The 23,066-nt window shown below is 43.0% G+C and overlaps 1 protein-coding gene and 2 non-coding genes across 3 annotated transcripts; all 3 read right to left on the minus strand.

Moving 5' to 3' along the window:
• Positions 1-12,852: 12,852 nt before the first annotated feature.
• Positions 12,853-12,925, minus strand: trnav-cac (transfer RNA valine (anticodon CAC)). Its single transcript has one exon. It is a non-coding gene; the product is annotated as a tRNA-Val (tRNA).
• An 852-nt stretch (positions 12,926-13,777) lies between these two features.
• On the minus strand, positions 13,778-13,850 carry trnav-aac (transfer RNA valine (anticodon AAC)). The gene has a single exon. It is a non-coding gene; the product is annotated as a tRNA-Val (tRNA).
• Positions 13,851-15,866: 2,016 nt separating this feature from the next.
• On the minus strand, positions 15,867-16,465 carry LOC142391441 (ladderlectin-like). Its single transcript, XM_075477200.1, has one exon. The coding sequence runs from the start codon at positions 16,415-16,417 to the stop codon at positions 15,932-15,934; it is 486 nt and encodes a 161-aa protein (XP_075333315.1). The 5' UTR covers positions 16,418-16,465; the 3' UTR covers positions 15,867-15,931.
• Positions 16,466-23,066: the final 6,601 nt, after the last annotated feature.

Consider the following 23,066-nt stretch of genomic DNA (forward strand, 5'->3'; position numbering starts at 1 on the left):
ATTCTGGATGGAAGTGAAGTCCGGATTCCAGAATGTTGATTTGTGTTCTCTGTTAATCTCTGGACGACTTCAGCTGATTACTTCCTGTCACTGTCACGTTGGAAGGTCCACTTCTGCCAGTTTTTCAGCAGCCAGTATCATGTTTTCCACCAGCAGTGTTTTCCAAGACAGAATAATGTCAGTTTGTTTCAAATGTTGCCAAAATAAACTATTACGATTACAACAAATGTCATCTCAGGCAAGGCTGGATTAACTATATGGGCCTGCGGCACAGTGCCCAGGGGCACCAACCATTCACAGCCAGTGGGGGGGCACCACACGACAAACTTTAAAAATATTTTTTTCATGAATGTTTGTACACTTAAAATGATTACACTTGACACTTGACATAAATCTTCATATAAAATTCATTATTAAAACTAATGTGATAAGAACAGCAACGATATATCATAATTCTGAGCAATAGTGGCCTAATGTGAACATTAACCCCCCTCCCTCAACCTGTCAGTTGAGCCAGTCCACCTATGGTGAAATGCATGTTTTTAAAAAAACGCGGTAAAAATAAAAATAAATGGATAGACATCAATTGAGTGGTTGTGCAAAGAGAAAAATAAAAAAAATAAAAAGACTCCAGGCGTTTAGCGGCAATTAAAAATGTTCCAGTGTTAGATCGTTTCTTTATAAAAACATCGACAACTGCTGACAACCAGCTGGCTATTGCTAACGGTCCCACCATCTACCACAACCGGGCGGCTAAATATGCAGCATCAGCACGGCACGACGGTAAGAAAACCAGGTTTCTTACAAATGATCTCTTCCAATGCCAGCTGCCGAACAAACAGTCAGTGTCTAGAGATTGGCTAATCTATTCCCCTTCAACCGGCATGGTGTATTGTTTTGCGTGTAAATGCCTGGCCGGGCAGCAAAATGCTTTCACCGAGGGGTACAGTGACTGGAAACACCCGGACAGAGTCACAGCCCACGAGAAGAGCGCAAGCCACCGCGAGTGTCTGCTCGCACTTCTCAGGAGGTCACACGGGATGCGGGTACGGTTGATGTTGTTCTCAGACAACAAAAAGAGGATGCGGCGAAGTATTGGAGAGAGGTGTTGCGACGCATTGTGGCCGTGATTAACAGGGTGCTTGCGCAAGTCTTGAAAGTCTTAATAAGTATGGAATTTTGAAGCACTGTTTTCCAGACCTTGAAAAGTCTTGGATTTTGTGTGAAAGTCTTAATAAAGTATGGAAAATAAATGTATGGTACAATGTTACAGTATGCTCAAAGGCATTGTGAAATGAGAAATAGGAAGGTGGGCTATAAAACTATCATTTTGCTAACTGGTCACTTACTGTATTAGCCTAATGGGATGAGATGTGAGTGAAGAGACTGAATTCTACATTCATCCATCCATTTTTTTTTTTTTTATAGATAGTTTTTGTTACACTTGTTTGATGTGAAATTCATGTACTTGTGATTTTCATGTTTTGAAACGTTTTCATCAGTAAAAGCATAATTTACTGTGAATAATGCATTTGTTCATTGAATACTAGCCTATAAAAATGAACATTTCTAATAAACACAGTTGGTACAATCTCAACCAATGAAGTAGGCAGTAGGAACACAAGTTACAAGTACATAAAGTAAAGGTCTTGGGGAAAAAAAGTCTCAGTTTTAAAAAAGTCTGGAATTTTGATTTGGAAAAAGAGCAAGCACCCTGGTTAAGTTTTGAAGTGGTTTGGCATTCCGGGGAGACAACTTATGGTGCTCTGGGACGGCTGTGGCAATGACGTCCCCCTGGATAATAGGAGTGTTGTTAGTGCTGCATAGGTGGATGCTCTTTGAATTGATAATATATTTCAATATAGACAAATGCTCTTCGAATTGATACACATTTTGAATCTGTACATTTTAATATATGGATGCTGTTTGGATTGTTAGTGAATTGAATCGATTGGTTTTAAATGGAGATATTTGAATAATCCTACATACTGTATATAGATGGATGCTGCTTTAATTGTTACTGATTTTGAATGAATACGTTTGAAAATGTAGCCTAGGGGCACTTGAGGTTTAGTGCCCAGGGGCACCACATTGACTTAATACGGCCCTGATCTCAGGGCACTTCAATAATAAAGTCCAATTAAGGCTAATTGGAGTTCAATTCATTGTAATTATAATCCAATTAATTCAATTCAGAATGAATCCAATTCATTCATACAGAGCAATTCAAAAACTATTTCCTCACTAAGGAAACCAACAGATGGCACCGAACTTGCACTATTTCTAATTAGATAGAACTTTTTAATAGTTCTAAGATCATATCTTTCTGGCTTTATTTGCATTTTACAAAGTGTCCCGAGTAATTATGAAAGTGGGGTTTTAATTAGAAGAAAAAGCCTCAAAATAAAGTGATTTTTAGGAGTATGCAGGGATTCATTTCCATCTAATGAACAGGTCAGTTATATTAAACAGTGGGCCGTGTGAGCAGCAATCAGGGGAGTAAGGAGTTCACAGATCATAGACAGAGGCAACCGTCCAACTATTCAAAGCTTTTAAAATGAGTAATAAAATCTGACAGGTAACCAGGGAAGGAAGTCCTTTAATCCTGGAAATATTCTCCAGGTGATAGTCGGCTGACTTCCTAACTGAGCTGATCTGGCTGCTGAAGTTCAGCTCTGAGTCCATAATAACAGCCAGATTCCTGCTTGGTTTGTGCTTTTTAACATCACAGCCTGAAGCTGAGCTCAGATTTTTAACAGCTGACAATGACCTCTGTTTTCTCTTTGTGTAGCTGCAGGAAGTTCTGGATCATCCGGTTGGTTATTTGTTGGAGGCTCTTTGCTGGGCCAGTTATTCCTCTGTGCCAGCAGCTGAGCACCAGTTCTGCCAAAACTAACAGGAAACATCATCCTGCACCGCTGGATTATCAACAAGTAACACTGACCAAGTCAGGAGATTAAAAAGGATGCAGAGGATAGTCAGCCATCTCCTAAACACGGGACTTGTGTTTGACACCAGTCTTTGAACTGCTGTGAGACCGTTGTTTCCTTCATTCGTTTTTCACCTTTTTTTCCAAAACTACTTGGTCGAAAGGTGTAAAACATTAAAAGTACTGGGTTAAAGTTAGAAAAGCATCATGTTTAGGAAATAAAATACACTTTTGGGGGAAAAACTTGGCCAATAAGACCAGGAGCTCCTGACCTGTCTCGTAAATTTCAGTAAGACCTCGGGAAATTGTACCAAAAAAGGCAAAACATGTCTCCTTTAAAGGACCAATAAGAGCTACATCTTAGGCTACGTGCCCACGACAACGGTAACAACAGATAAACGCAGAACATTTCGACAGATGTGCCTATCTTGCACACGGCGACGGCGTTTTTAGGAGTTCAAAACGGAGAAAATGCAAACGCCCTCCAGAGTGGAGATCTTGAAAACGATCCAACCTCTCGTCGCCGTAGGAACAGTTCATAGCGCAGAAGTGCGTTTTTGCACACGTTAAGTGGGTAGTTCTCCATGAACGACTCCCATATCTCACTATATTTATTTTGGACACTCTCCCAATCCACATGATCCACTGCCTTCCTGGCTTTGTAGTTCAGTGTCGTGTTCAGGAGCAACTGGACCTCATCATCTGTCCAAACAAAGTTTGAAGGCGTACTGTTGTTGCCGCTGCGCTTCGCCACTTTCTTCCAACTGACGCGGAGGAAGTAGCCACAAAACAGGCATTTCTCAAATTTATTAATATATAACTCACATAACAATACCAAATGTATTGTTGCTACTGCCCCCTACTTCCGGGGTGTACATACTACATCGGCAAACTGCAAGTTTTATATGTTTTCCCTGTTCCCATGGATAGACAGATATCCACCCCAAGACGCTCGTGAGAACGCAGATAAATTGTGGAGGAAAAAAACGGACATCTGCGTTTATGCTTCAGAGCGTTGTCGTGGGCACGTAGCCTCAGACTCTACAGGCCTCAGTTAACTTGTTAAATGTGTCAATGGGTCGGTGTGAAAACTCAACATCTAGGATGCTATTTCCAGCTTCTACGTTTAACTGAAATAGAAAATCTGAGAATTACGACAATTTGGGTAGAGCTATTTTACGACAGTAAAATATTTGGCAGTGACTAAGTGCCTTTAGCACAGACAGGAGGGTGGAGGTGAGAGGAGACAATGAGGCTGATACCAGAGCAACCAGATGAGCCTCCAGCGTCCACCTTTCCTGATAGTCCCTCACAAGCAGCTGTCTGTTGTTAGCACGTTAAGCTTTGATTGGTCTGGGCTGGTCTGTGGCATTATTTATAACCCTTCACCCTTGCTGTTTCCTCTCATAGCTTGTTTTCACCATGACAGCTGCTGGGTTCCTCCTGAGGTATAAGCACAAGCTGTATTTTACAGTTTTTGTTTGATTGATTGGAAACATTAGTTAATATTGCATTCTTACTCTTTGTTGTACATGATTTCAGGGTTTCCCTCTTTGCCTTGTTGACTGCTGCTACATGGGGTTTTCCCACTAAAGGTGTGCTATCATCTGTTGTGGTAAAACATTACGAGAGGTAGAGCGCACAGAACACAGCGTTCTGCGTAGAACTTTCTTCACTACTTTCAGCATTTGGGCAATTACGTCTTCCATATACTTTGATTAAGGCCCGGTCACACATGTCCTCCACGGGCATATCGTGGCCGAATCACGGCCAAAACTGTCTGCCCGTGAAGCAGACGCTGTTGGACGCTTTGAGGTCGCGATTGAGACGCGATACAGCCGTACTTCACCCGTCGTTATACGCGGTAAGAAATTCACACGCGGTTGGCCGCGCGAAAAAGTTTTGGGCTGCCCAAAACTTTAGATCGCGGGTAATCGCGGGCGGTACACGTTGTACACACTCGGTAAAGACGCGGTACAGACGCGGAACGAACGTGCTTGGACGTGCTACGTGGTTACACGCAGTAGGAGCAGCAGGTAATCGCGGGTGGAGCACGGTCATAACACGTTTGTTCCGCGTCTGTACCGCGTTGTTATCACGTGCATTAGCGTGTGTACCGCGTGTAAGCACGGACAAACGCCTTTCTCCGCGATTTGCCGAGCATTCGTCAGTTGTGCTCCAGACGTCAAGGGGTGAACATGGATCCCCGTCACAGTAATGACCTCGTCTTGCTGCTCCAGCAGCATCAGAACCAAGTGTTACAGATCCATCAGCTCCTCATTTACCGAAGAAGACGAAGGAGGAGGAGGATGGTGGTCCGGAACATCTGGGTGCGCGACTGGATTGGCAGGAGACCTGAGCTGGGGCTGTACGATCGTCTCATGGTGGAGCTCCGTAATGAACATCCAACGGCCTTTATTATACCCGTGGTAGGCCGCGGTACCGCCGCGCTTCACCCGCGATAAGGACGCGGAACAGTCGCCGGCGTCTGTTCCGCGGGCATACCACAGGTAAACCGCGGGTAAGCCAATTTTGCTCATTTTCCACAGCGTCTGCTTCACGGGCAGAAATTTTTGGCCGTGATTCGGCCGCGATATGCCCGTGGAGGGATGTGTGACCGGGCCTTTAACGCGTGCATAACTTTTGAATATGTCACAAAAATTGATTGACGACTGGAAAAAATGCAAATCCGGCTCGCTGGGGTCGCGGTGCTGGTTGACACGTTGGAAAGATGGAAGAAAAAGGTGTCGATGAGTGACGAAAAACGAGCAACAGATAGGTTTGTGGACTGGGCCACAGAGATGCAGAGTAGGGGTATGTTTGGATCGGTTGCGGATGTACCGCCTAAGCCTATAATGTTGGCAGTGTTTGCAAAGCAAGCGAAAATCAGTAAGGAACAGGCAGAACAGCAATGTCAGGGAGCGGGGGTATTGCAGAGACGCACAGCAGAGAGAGAATTAATAAAAGCCTCAATTTTTCTCACAGATTGTGAATGTTTTCTCGGGGAATTAAAATTTTCAATTCAAACACGGTCCACTGCACTTGTAAAACAAAATAATCCAGAAAAAAAATCTTCTCCAGTGAGCCATGATAATGACGAGTATGAAACATCTCCTATCACAGCTCCTCCGACTGGGAGCCAGGGGAGCGACTCGCTGCTGCATTCTCCTCCCCCTTATGCTGAAGCTGGCATGCTATTGGATGCCACACAAAAGCAGATGCCTCAAACAACGCCCATAGCTGCAGGCGGTCTGTGTGACCCTAGTGGAAGGAGCAAAGTAGTAGTAATTAAAAATGGCTTACTGCAAACTGCACCCTTTCCAGGGGACTCGGACAGCCAAGCCCAGGCGGCAGAATACCTAAATGTAACAGCGCAAAACAGTACTATATTGGAAGCATCCGCCTCCAGAAAATCAGATGACACATTCGAATCACTGGATACGGGATCGTACGCAACACCCTCTGCAACACATGTTGATCCATTAGTGCATGATTTAACAGCTTTGCTGCGCAGACAAACACTTGGTGAGGGAATGAATCAAATTAACCAATCAGGAAATTACAGCCTCCCCCGCAATCAAAGTAATAGTAATATTCATGCATGCGCTGACATCCGTCGGGGTCGTCATCAAATGCCATTGTTAGCAGCACATAATGTAAATGGTCGTATTACTGTCATATACAGTCCATTCTCCCTGCAGGACGCTAAGATGATTAAATCTAATTTGCCGGACATTGAGAAGGGCGGGGCTCCGTGGATTAAAGCATTCTTGGAGTCATGTGCTGGATTAACCTCAGCGTTGGGTGATTTCAGACGAGTATTTGCCTCATGTACGTCGTTAGGCATGCTCCAAGAAATCGAACTACTATGCCACACAGATTCGGCTTAAGACAGTACACCCCTGGAGGACCTAGTGTATTTGTTATGGCCACAGGTACGAGAAAAATTCCCTGTACATATCAAATCGGCTGAATTATGTCGAATTCCACCTAATGAAAATGAGAAAGGTACGGCTTACTTATTGCGGGTGAGGGAGTTATGGCATGAGAGAACTGGGGAAGATCCAGCCATCAGTGATGCCATTGAAATGTTATTTAGAGGAGCGGTGGAAGCATCGTTATCTCCCAATATACAGAATACGTTAAGAAAAGTTGTTGGATTAACAACTTTCACGTATGAACTGTGGTCAGCCCATGTCACACAATACATTGATAATGAAATCGAAGAACGAGAACAAGAAAAAGCAGAGTTAGTTTCACTTCAGGCACAAGTGGCAAAATCACAGCTTAAAGATATGAGGGACCAAGTAAACCAAAATAATGCTCAAATTAAACAGATGTCTCAGCAGACTCCTCCTCAGGCTGTACAACCACAATGTCCAGCTTCTTCGTATGAGTCATACCAAGAACAGAGCAGATTTCCGTTCAGAAATAATAAAAGAGGAAAACTCAGGCGACGTTATGATAATAGAAGAAAAGACAAGTGTTATCTCTGCAAAAAATATGGCCATTGGGCCGCTGACTGTCGCGAGGCTCCCTACTCAGTGCAATCAGGGGATGGGACGCGACCATATCAGTATAATAACTACCCCCACAGTGCTCCTGGGAGGGCAGCTCCTTCTCAACAGGGCCCGCGACAGGATTCTGGGTATTATGCCCCAGGCTCCCATCAAATGCCACAATAGGGGTGCCCAGAATCAACGGCGGGTAACTCACTGTGTTGTGATGACTTGTTTCTTGAGCCGCTGGTTGAATTATCGATAAACGGCCGAGATCACACGTGTATGATTGACACAGGAGCCAGGTATTCCACACTTAATACGCCACTTCCTCTATCACGGAATACCGTACCCGTCATTGGTTTCTCGGGAAAAACAGAAGAGTGGCCAATGTCAACACCTGTTTCATGTGTATGGAACTCTATTGCGTTTGATCATTCATTTCTTCTTTCACCCTCTTGTCCGGTGAATCTTTTAGCCAGAGATATCTTGTGTTCACAAAAAATATCTGTGTTTATGACTCCAGATTATGTGGACATCGCCTTCCCAAATGGCTCTGTACAACGATGTGCAAAGACACAACAATTAAGTGGGCAAATGGTGCAAACAACAGCTGATTCCTCTGTCAGACGCAGTGAGGGCACAGCTGAGATATGGTGGGGGCGTGTTCCTGACTTGGACTCCACCTCACTCCATGCCACGTTTTCCTCTTGGCTTCCTTGAATTTCTGTCATGCATCTGTACACCGATCCAGTTGATCCACCACACTGCACATTTAATTATGAGCTATATGGTGATGAAAACTATGATGCGCTGTGGGACGGCTTTGTACTTCAATGTTTGGAGACTGGAGAGGAGCCGTGTGTTGAGATATGTGATATCTATGTAGGAAAGGAGGGTGTGGCTGCAGCTGTGTCTGTGCCGGCTTCAATGGAAACATTTTATGCTTTGTCGGACACATCTGCCCCCCACATCACCCTGCAGATAGTGAATGGAGAAGAAGCGAAAAACTTGGGTCCGATGGTGAAACAGTGTTTGCTGGCATCTGATTGGACTCCAACGCAGAACAAAAATCTTCGTTATTCTTCTTCCACGCAAACCTATATGATTGCTCACGTCTCTCATACTGTACTGCATCCAGAAAAATGATATTTGTCCCGAACACATGGCAGGGAAAATACTGATCACCCACACACACACAAGTGTTGCTAGACAGCTTGCCTGATACCATGTGGTCGACTGGACCCACGGACGTAGGTCTTTTAAAGCACGACATTGTTCCTATTTATAGGGCCCAATATCCACTTAAGCATGGACAAATTATGGGTATTGGGAACACAATTAGAGGATTTTTATGGAACACTCCCATAAACCCTATCCAAAACTTGGAAAACCTGATTATCGAATGGTACATGACCTCAGACCCATTAACAAGGTCATCATCCCCACTAATTATGACACGCCAAATCCATATACTATGTTGAATGGCATTTCACCAGACCAACACTTCTTTTCTTGCATTGACTTGGCTAATGCATTCTTTTGTGTGCCCCTTCATGAGGAATCACAAAAAATGTTTGCATTTACTTTCAAGGGTAAGCAATACATTTACACTCGTCTACCACAAGGCTTTATTGATTCACCTTCCATCTTCAATCATGTATTAAGACAACAACTACAATCGTTGACACTACCACCAGGCGTCTCCCTTCTTCAGTATGTGGTTGATATCCTGGTGGCCGCTCCGGACGGAGAATCGATTATGACAGCAACTGAAACAGTGGTGCGTCATCTTGCTGAGTGTGGATTTAAAGTGTCAAAATCCAAGCTCCAGATTGGGAGGCCTAAAGTGACTTTCTTGGGCCGTGTCATTTGGTCCTCCAGCTTGTACATGACAAATGAACAAAAAACAGACATTTCGAGTTACTCCAAGCAAACCACAGTGAAATCAATGATGCAATTTCTTGGGCTAGTGATGAACAGCAAAAATTTTGTCTCTGATTTCTCTGGGTTGGTAGCACCATTAAGAGCACTAATAACACAGGCAGGCTATAAAAATTACAAGTCTCCATTGGAGTGGACAGTTGAAGCAGAGAAAGCGTTTGTGGATGTGAAATCTGCCCTGTCTGCAGCTTGTGCTTTACATGCTCCAAACTACTCAGAACCGTTTCACCTTGATGTTGATGAAAAGGACGGGTTTGTCAATGCTGTACTGTTTCAAAAGGGGGAGAGTGCCACGGCAGACAGGAAGGTGTTAATGTATTACAGCTCCAAATTGGATAATGTGGAAATAGGCCACCCTACATGTGTCAGACAGGGGGCGGTTATAGGAAAAGCAGTGCAGAAAACATCCCATATCACAATGTGTAATCACACTATAGTGCACACTACACATGGACTAAAAGCATTCCTTGACTCCAACTCATTCACATTGTCACAACACAGAGTCCACGGTTTCCAACAACTACTGGACAAACCTTATATCCATTTTTCAAACGCGGGAACAAACATGGCCTCACAAATGGACACTGTACAAAATCATGACTGTGTAGCAGATACAAACTTAACTGGTCCTCTCCACGGTGGTCTGGACCATACAAAGTAGCAGAGACCACATCACATTGTGTAAAGGTATGGTTGACAGAAGACAGACTGAGTAATTGGATTCACAAGACTCACTGTACTTTTGCTGAAGACCCCACCGACAGAACACTGACAGAGGTTCGTACTGACCTAAAAACCTCATTAACGGACAAAGACTAAAGGAAAGTGACTGACAATGAAACCAGTAAGAAAAGCATCACGTTGGGGGCTAGATGGTCATACCTCAGTAACGGTTGCAATAACTCTGCTCGGGTCCATATGTCTCTTATGGTGTGCTGCTGATCTTAACACGTCCTCTCAACTCGCTAATCCACACCGTGTGGTTAGGAGGTCTCCAGACAACAGGAACAGCATATTTCAATTGCAGTTTAGTGAGAAACAAGATGGCCTCGTACAATTCGATATGCGCTCAATTATAAATTGTGGAGCAAACGATGAATGGTTTAAAGGATCAGAGAAGTACATTTGTGTAGTCCCAGACGACACTGGGCCTGCTAGTGGTAAATTGTTCCTCCTGGAGTTATGTTACACCTAACACCGGCCCGAATGACTGTGGATATTATCCTACTAAAGCAATTGTAGGACCAAACCCACTAAAAACACGATTGTCCTAATTTAAAGGTACATCTGGACATTCTTGTAAGAAGAAATCTTGCAATCCATTAATAGTTAAATTAAAGAACCCCCCAAAATCAGACTCTGGAATGTATATTCTAGGGGCATATGTAAGTGGATCTGATCCTTTAGGATACTTTCGGATAAACGTGACAACACAATACCATAGCAGCAAGCCCAGAAATAGATACAGGTTTGTACCAGGGAAATTTCTCGCTAGACTGGGTAAAAAGTGCAGCAAAATTAGCTATGAAACAAGATTGTATTGTGTGTTCTCCCCACAGTCCAGCTCTCCTAACAGTACCATCACTGTTCTCTCAAAATGAAAGTTTTTGCATGATGCAGTTGCATATGACTGAGAATCCTGATGTTGCATGCAAACATCTGGAGACCCCACATCCATTAGCTCCAACCTGGGCGGTCCAACCGATTTTCACACCTGTAAAAACAAACCACACCTGTCTGACTAGATTTAGTAAATATGGATACAGAGTAGGTCACATCCCAAAGGACTGGTGTGCCTCTACAATTATTGCTACAACATGGATTAATGCTACCAAATTTAGACAGGCCCGAGCAGATGTGTACTGGTATTGTGGTAAACCTCGTTTGAGAAATACACTCCCTCCCAACTGGTCAGGAACACGTACTATCATATCGTTAGTGATACCAATAACCATCATCAAAGTAACAGTATCTGAGGTTACCTCATCGTTGTCTACTCATGACACCCGCAGCTGAAGTAGACGCAAGAGAGAGACATTTAGCATATATCAAAATTCTCCAACTTACATTGATGCTATTGGGGTCCCCAGAGGAGTACCAGATGAATATAAATTGGTAAATCCAATTGGAGCAGGATTCGAATCATCCCTATTCTGGTGGGTTACAATTAACAAGAATGTAGACAGGATTAATTGCATTCACTTTAATGTTCAAAGACTCAATAACATGACCAGAGATGCGATAGCAGGCCTACATGAGCAGTTAGCGGCTACGTCACTAATGACCTATCAAAATAGAATGGCCCTTGATTTCCTTCTAGCTGAAAAAGGAGGTGTTTGCGCTATGTTCGACCATGAGTGCTGTGTGTTTATTCCAAACAACACAGCTCCAGATGGCTCCATAACTCGAGCCCTTGTTGGCCTCCAAACTATGTCTGCAGAGCTGGCAAGACACTCAGGTTGTCCCACATGAGGCCTGGACGGGGAGAAAATAACCTGTCCGTAGCCTTTTTTGGGACACTATGAGGACTTGTGTGAATGTGGGAAAAAAGTTTGGTTGCCAAGCAACAGCCATGGTGAGTGGGGACTGAGGAGATCCCAAAGGGGGAGTTCCCAAAGGGGGCACTAACGGCTTGGGGGACAAGGGCTACATGAGGGAGAAGGAGAAGGACGCCAATAGGTGGCGTGATGGAAATTCAAACTGTGCTCAGTCATTGCCTGTGGTTGAAAGAAAAAGGATATGAATGGTATGAATGAAATGTTCTGTAATTAGGTTTTTTGGGTCATCGGAAGACGTTCCATTAGAGATGACCAAAACGTTTTAATCTACTACACTAAATCGATCAATCAATCAGACGTTATTTATACAGCACTTTACATAGCACTTTTCATCAAAGACAATATTTCAGATCAAACAAAGCAGTGAAACCCAAGGCCATATACAGACACATGCACACTCACATATAAAGCCACGCACACACACACACACACACACCACACATACTGGAAACAGGGACCACAACATGATCCTCAAAGAAAGATAAAGGATGAATTAGTATAAATAAAGAAATGAAATTAACCAAGGCTTTTAATATCTGTATGGAAACATGTTAAGGTTAGGACCAGCTCTGATGTCACACCGTTGGTACCACATGAGGTGTTTCTGATTCAATTAGAACCGGAAAAAACTTAATGCTGATCCTGAAATGTCTGTGGACGGCTCAGCATCATGAAACAGCCACAGGTAAAAATTAAACAACATTATTACTAACTAACAAGTAAGAATAAAGCAGATTATGCTGAAATTTTATTTAGCATCGGAAAATCTTCTAAAAACCTGCCAAAATTTACTTTACATGACGAGAATAGCAGATGAGAATTCCCTCCTATCCATAATTATGAATATGTTGATGTTGCTATCATTAACGTGCAGTCATACATCTTCACTCAAGGATGAAATACATAAAGGAGGGGCAAGTACTGTTTCCGCCCAGTTTCGAACTGAGGACCTTTCGCGTGTGAGGCGAATGTGATAACCACTACACTACGGAAACTGAAGCCATGCCTATTCACTAGTGTTCCGGAAACCAAAGAATGAGGTAAGTTTTCCCAAATTTTGTTGCTAGCGGAAAGAGTTTGTGGAGTCGCAACAAATTGAGTCAGAAGTGGGATTGTAACACACTCCTCTGGGAGAGCATGGATAAATACAAGCATGGTAAATGAATATGCAAGAGGAAACCAAAAAAGTTTCAACTCGCAACACAGAGGTGTGACATCACATACCACAGATCCTCTCAGCTGGAATTGATCAATCGTGCAATCTGGTGTCATTTCACAACTGACTAGTCTACTCAACAAATCTTCTTTCCAGAACACAACCATGACAGCACACACCTGAAGGTTCCATCGAGATTTGAACTCAGATCTCTGGATTCAGAGTCCAGAGTGCTGACCTTTACACCATGGAACCCCTTCCACAGTCAATTTACGCTCTCAGTCATGCAAATGCTTGATAATGAAAGGGTTTTAGCAACGTGTTTCTTTGTCAATTTTTCAGTGATACTCTTACAGCTTGTATTCTCAGAATTGGCACGACAATCAAGCAACACATTCTGTATCTTTACTGGTCAAAGGTTAGAATCCGCCTGTCAAGCGGAGGAACAGGGTTAGATTCCTTGATGGAAGGCTGCCATTTTCGCTCAGCAGCTAAGGATTCGCCAAAGTCTGTTTCACACCATAGCATCAGAAAATCTTTTGAAAACCTGTAAAAATTGACTTTACATGTCGAGAATAGCAGATGAGGCTCCCCTCCTATCCATAATTATGAATATGTTGATGTTGCTATCATTAACGTGCAGTCATACATCTTCACACAAGGATGAAATAAATAATGGAGGGGGAAGTAATGTTTCCGCCCAGTTTCGAACTGTGGACCTTTCGCGTGTTAGGCGAACGTGATAACCACTACACTACAGAAACTGAAGCCATGACTTTACACTAGTGTTCCAGAAGCCAAAGAATGAGGTAAGTTTTCCCAAATTTTTTGCTAGCGGAAAGAGATTTTGGAGTTGCAACAAATTGAGTCAGAAGTGGGATTGTAACACACTCCTCTGGGAGAGCATGGATAAATGGAAGCATCGTAAATGAATATGCAAGAGGAAACCAAAAAAGCTTCAACTAGCAACCCAGAGGTGTGATGTCACATACCACAGATCCTCTTAGCTAGAATTGATCAATCTTTCAATTGACAAAAAAACACGTTGCTAAAACCCTTTCATTGTCAAGCATTTGCATGACTGAGAGCGTAAATTGACTGTGGAAGGGGTTCCATGGTGTAAAGGTCAGCACTCTGGACTCTGAATCCAGTGATCTGAGTTCAAATCTCGGTGGAACCTTCAGGTGTGTGCTGTCATGGTTGTGTTCTGGAAAGAAGGTGAGTTGAGTGGGCTAGTCACTTGTGAAATGACAACAGAGTGCTCAATTCCAGCTGAGAGGATCTGTGGTATGTGATGTCATACATATATAAAAAAAAAAAAAAGAACGCTGTTCTATCACCTTGATGTCTGATAAAACGTAATATTCAGTCATTCAAATTTGCATATTTATTTTCATTGAGCTAATCAAAACTTCCAACATCTTTTCTGTTGAGCAATTCAGTTTTATCAGCATTACTGTCACAATCATATCCACACACATTCTTAAAACCCTTTCCCAGGTTTTACCAACTAAAGTTCAAGTTCAAGAGATCCATTGTCAGAAATGCAATGCTGCTTCTTGTTGGTGGTCCTTGTGAAAATAATTCCATCATTAGTTTGATCTTTGGCCCAAAGAGAGGGGCTTGTCTGGCCTGATCACCATGTCTGGGATCCAGTGGGAGAGACTGACAGGCAGGGAGTCAAGCTGGGAGCAAAGAGTCCTAATTATTACCTTCTTTATTTCTGTTTGATCATCTTTTGTTGATGGAGTAAACTATACATTCGTCTAGACAGTTTTCCTATTTGAGTTACTGTAATGAAGACCGTGAAAGTATTGCAATCTTTTTATATCGCAAGCTGCTATTATTATTGTTTTATCCTAACTTTGAATCCCTCTGAAGGCATTTTAAGTGTCAAGTAAAATAGGACCATTGCACATCATGTGTATAGGACCTACCCTTCTTAACGGCAGGATTGCAGCAACAGAAATGAGCAGCAGCAAAACCTTTGTATTATCTGTTGGAACAAAAAGGCATAAGGATTTCATCACCAGTGTACAAAGGTAGTGTTTGGTTGAAATTTCAGCTCTAGCGAAATGAACAAGAATAAGGAAATCAAAGAGAAAATAGTTCTATGGCTGTTTTCGATTAAATTAAATATAAGGCAAGGCAAGGCAAGGCAAGGCATCTTTATTTATATAGCGCATTTCATACCACAGACAACTCAATGTGCTTTACATAAAGACAAGGCATTTAAAAGAACAGCATAAAGCGGCAATTTAAAGAGAAAAAAAATTTAATAAAAATTAAAAACACAGTTAAAAGCAATCAAAGAAGAGGGGAAAAAGATATAAACTCAACCATGAGCATTTAGTTTATGCTGAAAAAAACTGATCAGTGTTAATGCATGAGTTGGAACAGCGCTTAACATCAGCAATCTCTTCCATTCTTTACAAAATCTCCGTTGTGTATGGAAGACACATTTTGTGTATTTTAAGAGACATTTTATTTGTTTAGCTAAATCCAAAGTCTCAGAGGGCAGTCAAACCGACCTGGATTTTCACAAGTACTGTACTTCAAAACTGCACTGATCTGTATGTCAGTAGATGGGCCAAAACAAAGCAGTTATGCAATGTTGTTCAGTTTGTTCATGTTTAAAAAACGTGCTTAACAGAAAATCTCATTTTCACATTTTATTTCCCTTTTTCATTGGGTCAAACAGGAATACCAAAGCATTTTTAGATTATCTAGAATTCCTTTGACAAGGTGAATGCTCATCAAAGAATTTCTATAAACTTGCACATTGTTTGTCTCACAAGGACAACACATGTGAAGTAAGCTGAATCAGGCACTTTTGTTTTTACTGTTAGGGGCAAACAGTGTGAAATGCACAAACAAAAGGATGTGCCTCTGAGCACGGAAGATCATTCCATCTAAAAGCTCTGCCACTGTTGGTGTTTACACAGTGTTCATTTGCTCCGATATTATCCGGCTGATTTTCACTCCATAGGGTAAAATTGACTTTAGACCCATCAGACCACATCCATCCTCCTTCCTTGTGGACATCAGTGAGTCCGATCCAGGTTATGTCTTGATTAGGATCAAAGTTCTTGATCATGAAATTGACAAACTCGTGTTCTTGCAGGCTGTGAATAGATACCAGGTTGGCTCCTTCTGATACACAGTGAAGCTCTGCTTCCCCCCAGGTCAGGCGAGTGGTGATGTGCTTATAGCAGCGGCCGTTGAAGCTGAAGCTGAACATGGGACAGCTGCCTTGCATAAGCTGCAATTCCTGCTCATCCGAAGGAGACACTGCACTCAGAGCCAGAGCAGCCATGAAGAGGAACAACATCCTGATGGAGTTTTATGTCTGTAATTATGACAAGGTATCAATGTCTTGTTGAAGTTTATCTGCACTGATGCTTGTCACCAAATATCCTTTAGAGGCAGGTGACAGGATGTTTTCTTATATATCACACAGAGAGGGCGTCTCCACTTTTGGTATGTCATCATTGGTCAGTGCACTTAGGGCGGATATTCAGGGGCGGTCCTAGGGGTGGGTAGACCGGGCAGGCGCCCGGGGCGGCATCGCGGGGGAGTGAAACATAAAAAATAAAAAAAAAATGATTAAAAAATAAATAAAAAAATCAAGGAGGGGGCGGGGGGGTTGTGTATTCGTGGCGCCCCCATCTTCCCCTCCTCCCCTTGGCCAGACTCAGACTCAGATCACACATAATCAATACACGTTTCGGCCACAGTTGTTTTTCGGCGCCCCCATCTTCCCCTCCTGAGACTCTCACCTCTCGTGTTATGTGAGCAACGCAGCACAGTGCAGAGTTTGTGCAGGGAGGAGGGGGGATGATTCAATATTTTTTTTTTATTATTATTAATGAATAGTTTTGAATGAGAGTGCATTATTATCTTTATTACTATTATTACTGTTGTTATTATTATGTTTTTTTCCTTTTGTTGATTGTTTTTTTCCCCTTGGTCAGTCATTTGTGATTTCAAGCCTTTCATTCACTCACAGGGTGTTAACAAAAAAAGTGTCAAGTGTAATCATTATCATTATGACACAATAAAGTATTAAAAAATATATACATATGATGTGTTCTTGAATGTTTGTACTTTACGATAGCACCTGATTGTATTTTAAGTGCCTTAACCCCTTAGCATTCCTGGTGATTTGCCTGAAGGAACACCTGCAAACTGCACTTTTTCTTAAACGATCACTGTAGATTATTCTACAGGAAAAACTACATATGAGCCTTTTCCTCATGGCTTGAATGAAGCCTCTCTTTGAGCTGGGCTCTGTTGACCAATAGGAAAGAAATGCGATGGAGCGAGGGGAAGCGCTTTACGCAGGGCCTGGCCATCATTGGCAAAAGCACCGGGTTTCGCCGGGGCGTAAATCAGTGTCGGGCCGCCACTGGGCGTATTCACACCTACCTCGTTTGGTCCGGACCAAACGACCAAACGGACCAGATTTTCGTTGGTTCGGACCTTTTGGGATGGTCTGAATACAAACCACCAAACTCTGGTCCGGACCAACCAAGCGGACCGAGACCGAGCTGAAAGGTCGGACTCGGTCCGGATCAAACGAACCCTGGTGCGGATCTTTTGGAGGTGTGAAAGCAGACCGGACCTAATCCCAGACTTTTTGCTTTTTTGTACCTCGGGAGCATCCGTCGTTTGTCTGCTGCTCGGTAACAGAACAGAACGTCGTTCTTCTAATTACTAGACCGGCTGTGGTAAAGCTAACGAAAGACCGAAAATAATATTTCCAGAAGCCATTCTAGTTGGCACCCCACACCAGCTCCGCTCTTCCACCATCACCAGCATCACCTTCACTGGTCAAGACATCCCCCTCTCCACTTCTGTCACCAACCTAGGTGTCAAAATTGACCCACAACTCACTTTTGACACCCACATCAAACATCTCTGCAAAACGTCTTTCTATCACCTCAGGAACATAGCCAAACTCCGCCCAACCCTTACCGTGGCTGATGCAGAAAAGCTTGTCCACGCCTTTGTCTCCTCCAGGCTGGACTATTGTAATGCACTCCTCATCGGGATCTCTGGCAGGAACATCCAGAGACTGCAATACATCCAGAACAGCGCTGCCAGGATCCTGATGAGGGTGCGCAAATTTGACCACATCACCCCCATCCTCAAATCTCTCCACTGGCTCCCTGTCCCACTCAGGATTGAATACAAGGTTTCCCTCCTCACCCACCAGTGCATTCACGGACATGCCCCCCAATACCTCAAAGAACTCCTCACCCCCCACCCCCCCACACGCACCCGTCGATCCGCAGCTTTGCACACCCTCAAAGCTCCCAGAACCAAGCTCCGCACTATGGGTGACCAGGCCTTTTGTTCTGCAGCTCCAAGGCTGTGGAACACCCTCCCAGACCATCTGAGGGCCCCACAGACCACTGATGCTTTTAAACGTAGCCTAAAAACATATTTTTTTAGGAAAGCTTTTTAATATTTCATTGCACTTTTTAACATTTATTAACTTGTGCCGCTCTTTTCTTTTAAGCTTGCACTGTAGCACTTTGAGATTGTTTTAATGTAAAGTGCTTTATAAATAAAATTCATTATTATTAATATTATTATTATTACCGAAAATGAGTTGGGGACAAACGTGGGCCGAAGAGGAGACCCGTTCTTTTGTGGACGTTTGGGCAGATGCCCATATCATAACGACGCTGAAGTTGGCATCCGATTCGCCAGCCTCTGATTCGTGAATTAAAGGGGTGAGCATAAAGGGGCATTTCACTGCTTTTTTTGCATTTTGATCGACCAAAACAAGGTCCTGTACGGAAACTACAATAGTTACACTGCTCAAATCTGGATAGAATTATTCTAAAGAGGCTATAGATTCATTAAAACCTCGTTTTGGATTTGTGAAACCTTTTTCTGATTTGTGAAAAGGCAGAAGAGGGCCATTTCACTGCATTTTTGGTATTCTGATCATCATAAACTGGGTCCTGTATGGAAACTACATTACTTAGACTGCTAAAATCTAGATGGAATTATTCTAAAGAGGCTAGAGATTCATTAAAACCTTGTTTGGGATTTGTGAAACCTTTTTTTGATTTGTGAAAAGGCAGAAAAGGGTCTTTTCACTGCATTTTTGGTATTCCGATCACCCTAAACTGGGTCCTGAATGGAAACTACATTACTTAGACTGCTTCCTGATATTACTACAAAACAGTTCCTATTTTATAATCTGTTCCTAAAAGACTGGAAGTGATAGAGTAAATCTTTAAGTTCATGTATCAATCATCATAAGTAAACTTCATGAACCCAAGTAGGTACAAATTAAGTTTGTTTTTGTTTTTTTCATCATTGTAGCAACATGTAAGTATATGATGATAAAATGACGTTATTGTACATTTACATGAAAAAGCATCCCTTCTAAACCCATTTTACAGGTTAGTGACATCAGATATGTTTACAGTTCTCAGTGAATCAAGTAGGAAAAAATAACATTTAGAGAAGCTTCATCCGTCCCAGTTCTTAGTCCAGTCATGCTATCTTAAAGTCTTGGGCCATTCAAGGACATACATTGCATAGTATGAGCAGAGTGGACAAGGACAAGATAGGAACATAGACTGTTTAGAAAAGGACAGAATATGAATACATATTTTATATGGATATTATCTCAAAAATGGCTGATGCCAGGGTTGACTGAAAGTGGCACAGTGGTGTTTGTTGGCTCATGTTGAGATACTGAGGTGTTGCATCTTTGTTACACATGTTTAATTCAACTATCCAAATCAACACGTTAAATCACAGAGTGGAATTAGAAGAACTCAAATTCTGCGAGTTGCAAAGACAAAAGAGTATTTAAATGAACACCCTTTGTCATTCCATCCCTTATTTGTGCCCCAGTTGGTGTGGACACGTTCCTCTGACCCTTCAGAGTTGTTTGGCTCTCCTCTATTCCAAGACGTAAAGTCGACTTTAGAGCCATCAGACCACAACCATGCGCCATTCCTCTGAGCATCAGTGAGTCCGATCCAGTTGACTCCCTCAGCAGGATCAAAGCTTCTGTTCAGGTATTTGACAAAGTTCTCTTCAACTTGACTGTGGATAGATACCAGGTTGCTTCCCTCTGATACACAGTGCCTGTAGGAGCCATACATTGATTTTGAGTTGTTTTACTTTGTATTATTCAATTTCTTGTGTGCACATGCATGACGTCAGCGGAGGCTGTCGCCGGTGTCTGTGGGTGGCACTTTGGGTGTGTTTTTTCCTTTAAATGAGCAGGTGAGCTCAGCTGTTGGGGGATGAGCTTGGATCATGGCGGCTGGGTGAGCTTGGGGAAAAAAATTTTGTTGACCGTAAACGTAAGCGTAAGCATAATAATAACTTGCACTGTCAGAGGCTTCCTTGCACGGCTTGTGAAATGCATCAAATGAAGTAAGTGTCTGTTTTTTATGTACAAGCTTGTGAGATGGAGCAATAAATAACACCATCGTGTGCAATAGTACTGCGTGACACGTCATCAGTAGTAAACCCCCATGTCTTAAAGGTAGGGTAGGAGATCCTGGATTTTGAGTCCAGCGAAGCTGCATTTTGAAAATACACAGGTAAAAAGTCCCAACCCTTTTCTTCACTTTCCCCCCGAAGGCACGCCTCTAGAGTACATGAACGCGCACGAGCACGAAGGTGCACGAGCGCTGTTCTGACAGCAAGCATCGATCGTTGCCGTATTTAGTATTTAGTATATGATAACTATACGTTTAATGATGCTAGGTGCTAGCCAAGCTGGCTCTAGTTTAGCTTCCTGCCAAGCTTCTGGACGCGTAATTCGTTCACGGAGCAGGGTACGTGCACAGGGGGAAGGAGGGGGAGGGAGGATTAGATTGCAGTTTGATAGACGGTTTTTCCTAGATTGTACGTTCTAGAGGCCACTAAAACTTTTCATATTTGTGTCAAAACTTTTAATTAATTGGTTGCAATGGGGGTGTGAAGAGTATTTCAAGCAATATGTAAAAAAATGTTCCAGTAAAAGATCCACTACCCCGCATTTAAGGCCCATTTATGCCCTACGGAACCGGACGAAATTCGTCTGTCCGGTCCATACGTTGCTCCCAGAGCTTCTGTTTATGCCTCCGTCCGTATTGCGCACGTCCGTAAGAAATCCTCTAGAGGGCGGTATATATTGAGTCATTGTCGGCCGCGGGTTTGAGAAACATGGCCTCAATTGAGGAAGTTGCAGTTCTCTATCTATCATGGCAGCACACAAAGAATCCGGTGTTTAGGAAACATTAACTTTTGCGTTTTGTTTTTTTTTGCACCCGTTCCTTTCGTACACGGTTTCAGAGTAAATCTCCTACTCTTCGTTCTTCTTCTTCCTCCATTGTACATTTTTCACGTGGAAACACAGGCACTGTGCGGTCAATAATATAAGCAGCTATTTTTGTGATGTGTTTTTTGGATTCATTTTTTTATTTTATAAAATAAAAATGGAGTCACGTGTTGGAAATGAAATGAGTGAGAAGAGACAAACAAAACTTACACCCAAGGCTTTTGAACTTAAATTGGAAAAGCTCCAAGAAGAGCGCCAAGCTAAAGTAAGAAAAATCAAAGGTGTAATAAAAGAAATTAATTGCCTAATGCAAAGTGCTGACAATGCTGAAAGGGTAAAATCATATCTTGGAAATATTTCAAGTTTGTTCTTAGAAGCAACTCATCTTCATAGTGTTGTGATTCCTATGCTCCCGCCGGAAGAACAAGAAATCCAAAATGCATGGTTTCACAGTGTTGGACAACATAAGACTGCGTTTGTAGAGGAGGCTAATAAATGGCTGTTTGAAATGCAAGATGTCCCAGATGCACTAGCAGATGATGCTGTTGCACCATGTTTGGGGTCTGTGTCAAATAACAATGACAATATGGCTAACACAGTTGAAGATGACATAAGACCAAGTGACAGTGTATCTAATGAGATCAAAGAAATGCAGTACAGGGGTGAGCAAATCTTTGTCTTCTACATCGTCAGCCAGGTGGAGAGCTGAGGCTGAAACAGCTGCTCTTATGGCTCGTCAGAAGCTGCTGAGGGAGAAGCATGCAATGGAGGAACAACAGGAACAACTGAGGAGAAAAATGGAGGAACAGCAGGAACAACTGAGGAGAAAAATGGAGGAACAACAGGAACAACAGGAACAACTGAAGAGGAAAATGGAGGAGCAGCAGGAACTCTTGAGAAGAAAGAAGGAGGAGCTGGATTTAGACATAGAGCTGGCAGCTTCCATGGCTAAGGTGAGCGTGTTAAAGGCTTCAGAATGGTCTCGTGTGTCCCACAGGTCTGCTAGGTCGGATGGGATGAACTCCAATTTGAAGGAAAGCAAGAGAACAAGGTTAAATGTTGATGCTGCAGCGTTTGTGCCTGAGCTCAACACACAGCCATCGACCATGAGGGCTGAAGATCTTGTTTTGCCCTCAAGTTATGCTGCTGTGAGGCCCAAGACGCACAACAAAATGGAGCTGCCCACTCTGCCCACTGCTGTGACTGCTCTGCCCACTCTGCCCACTGCTGTGACTGGTCTGCCCACTGCTGTGACTGCTCTGCCCACTCTGCCCACTGCTGTTACTGCTCTGCCCACTCTGCCCACTGCTGTGACTGGTCTGCACACTATTCCCACTGCTGTGATTGGAGCTGGTCTGTATGCATCACCTGAAGGTGCATTACATCCATCACATACTCACATTAAGCTGGACCTAGCTGCATCTGCAATGGAGAATAATTCGGAGAAGCGGTTTCTCACTGTTTTGGAGAGACAAAATCAAATAACATCTTTATTGGTTGAACAACAGTCACTTTTCCTCTTACCTAAGCGAGACCTGCAGGTATTTGACGGAGATCCACTGCAGTACCAAACTTTCATACAAGGATTTGAGCACAACATTGAAGGAAGAACACAGAGTCACAAGGACTGTCTGTATTTCCTCGAGCAATATACAAGAGGTCAGCCCAAGGATTT

This window comes from Odontesthes bonariensis, chromosome 11 (assembly GCF_027942865.1).
Source record: "Odontesthes bonariensis isolate fOdoBon6 chromosome 11, fOdoBon6.hap1, whole genome shotgun sequence".
Lineage (NCBI taxonomy): Eukaryota > Metazoa > Chordata > Actinopteri > Atheriniformes > Atherinopsidae > Odontesthes > Odontesthes bonariensis.

Excerpts from the sequence above, each read along its gene's own strand:
- LOC142391441 (XM_075477200.1), bottom strand. The coding sequence starts at position 16,417 with ATGTTGTTCCTCTTCATGGCTGCTCTGGCTCTGAGTGCAGTGTCTCCT.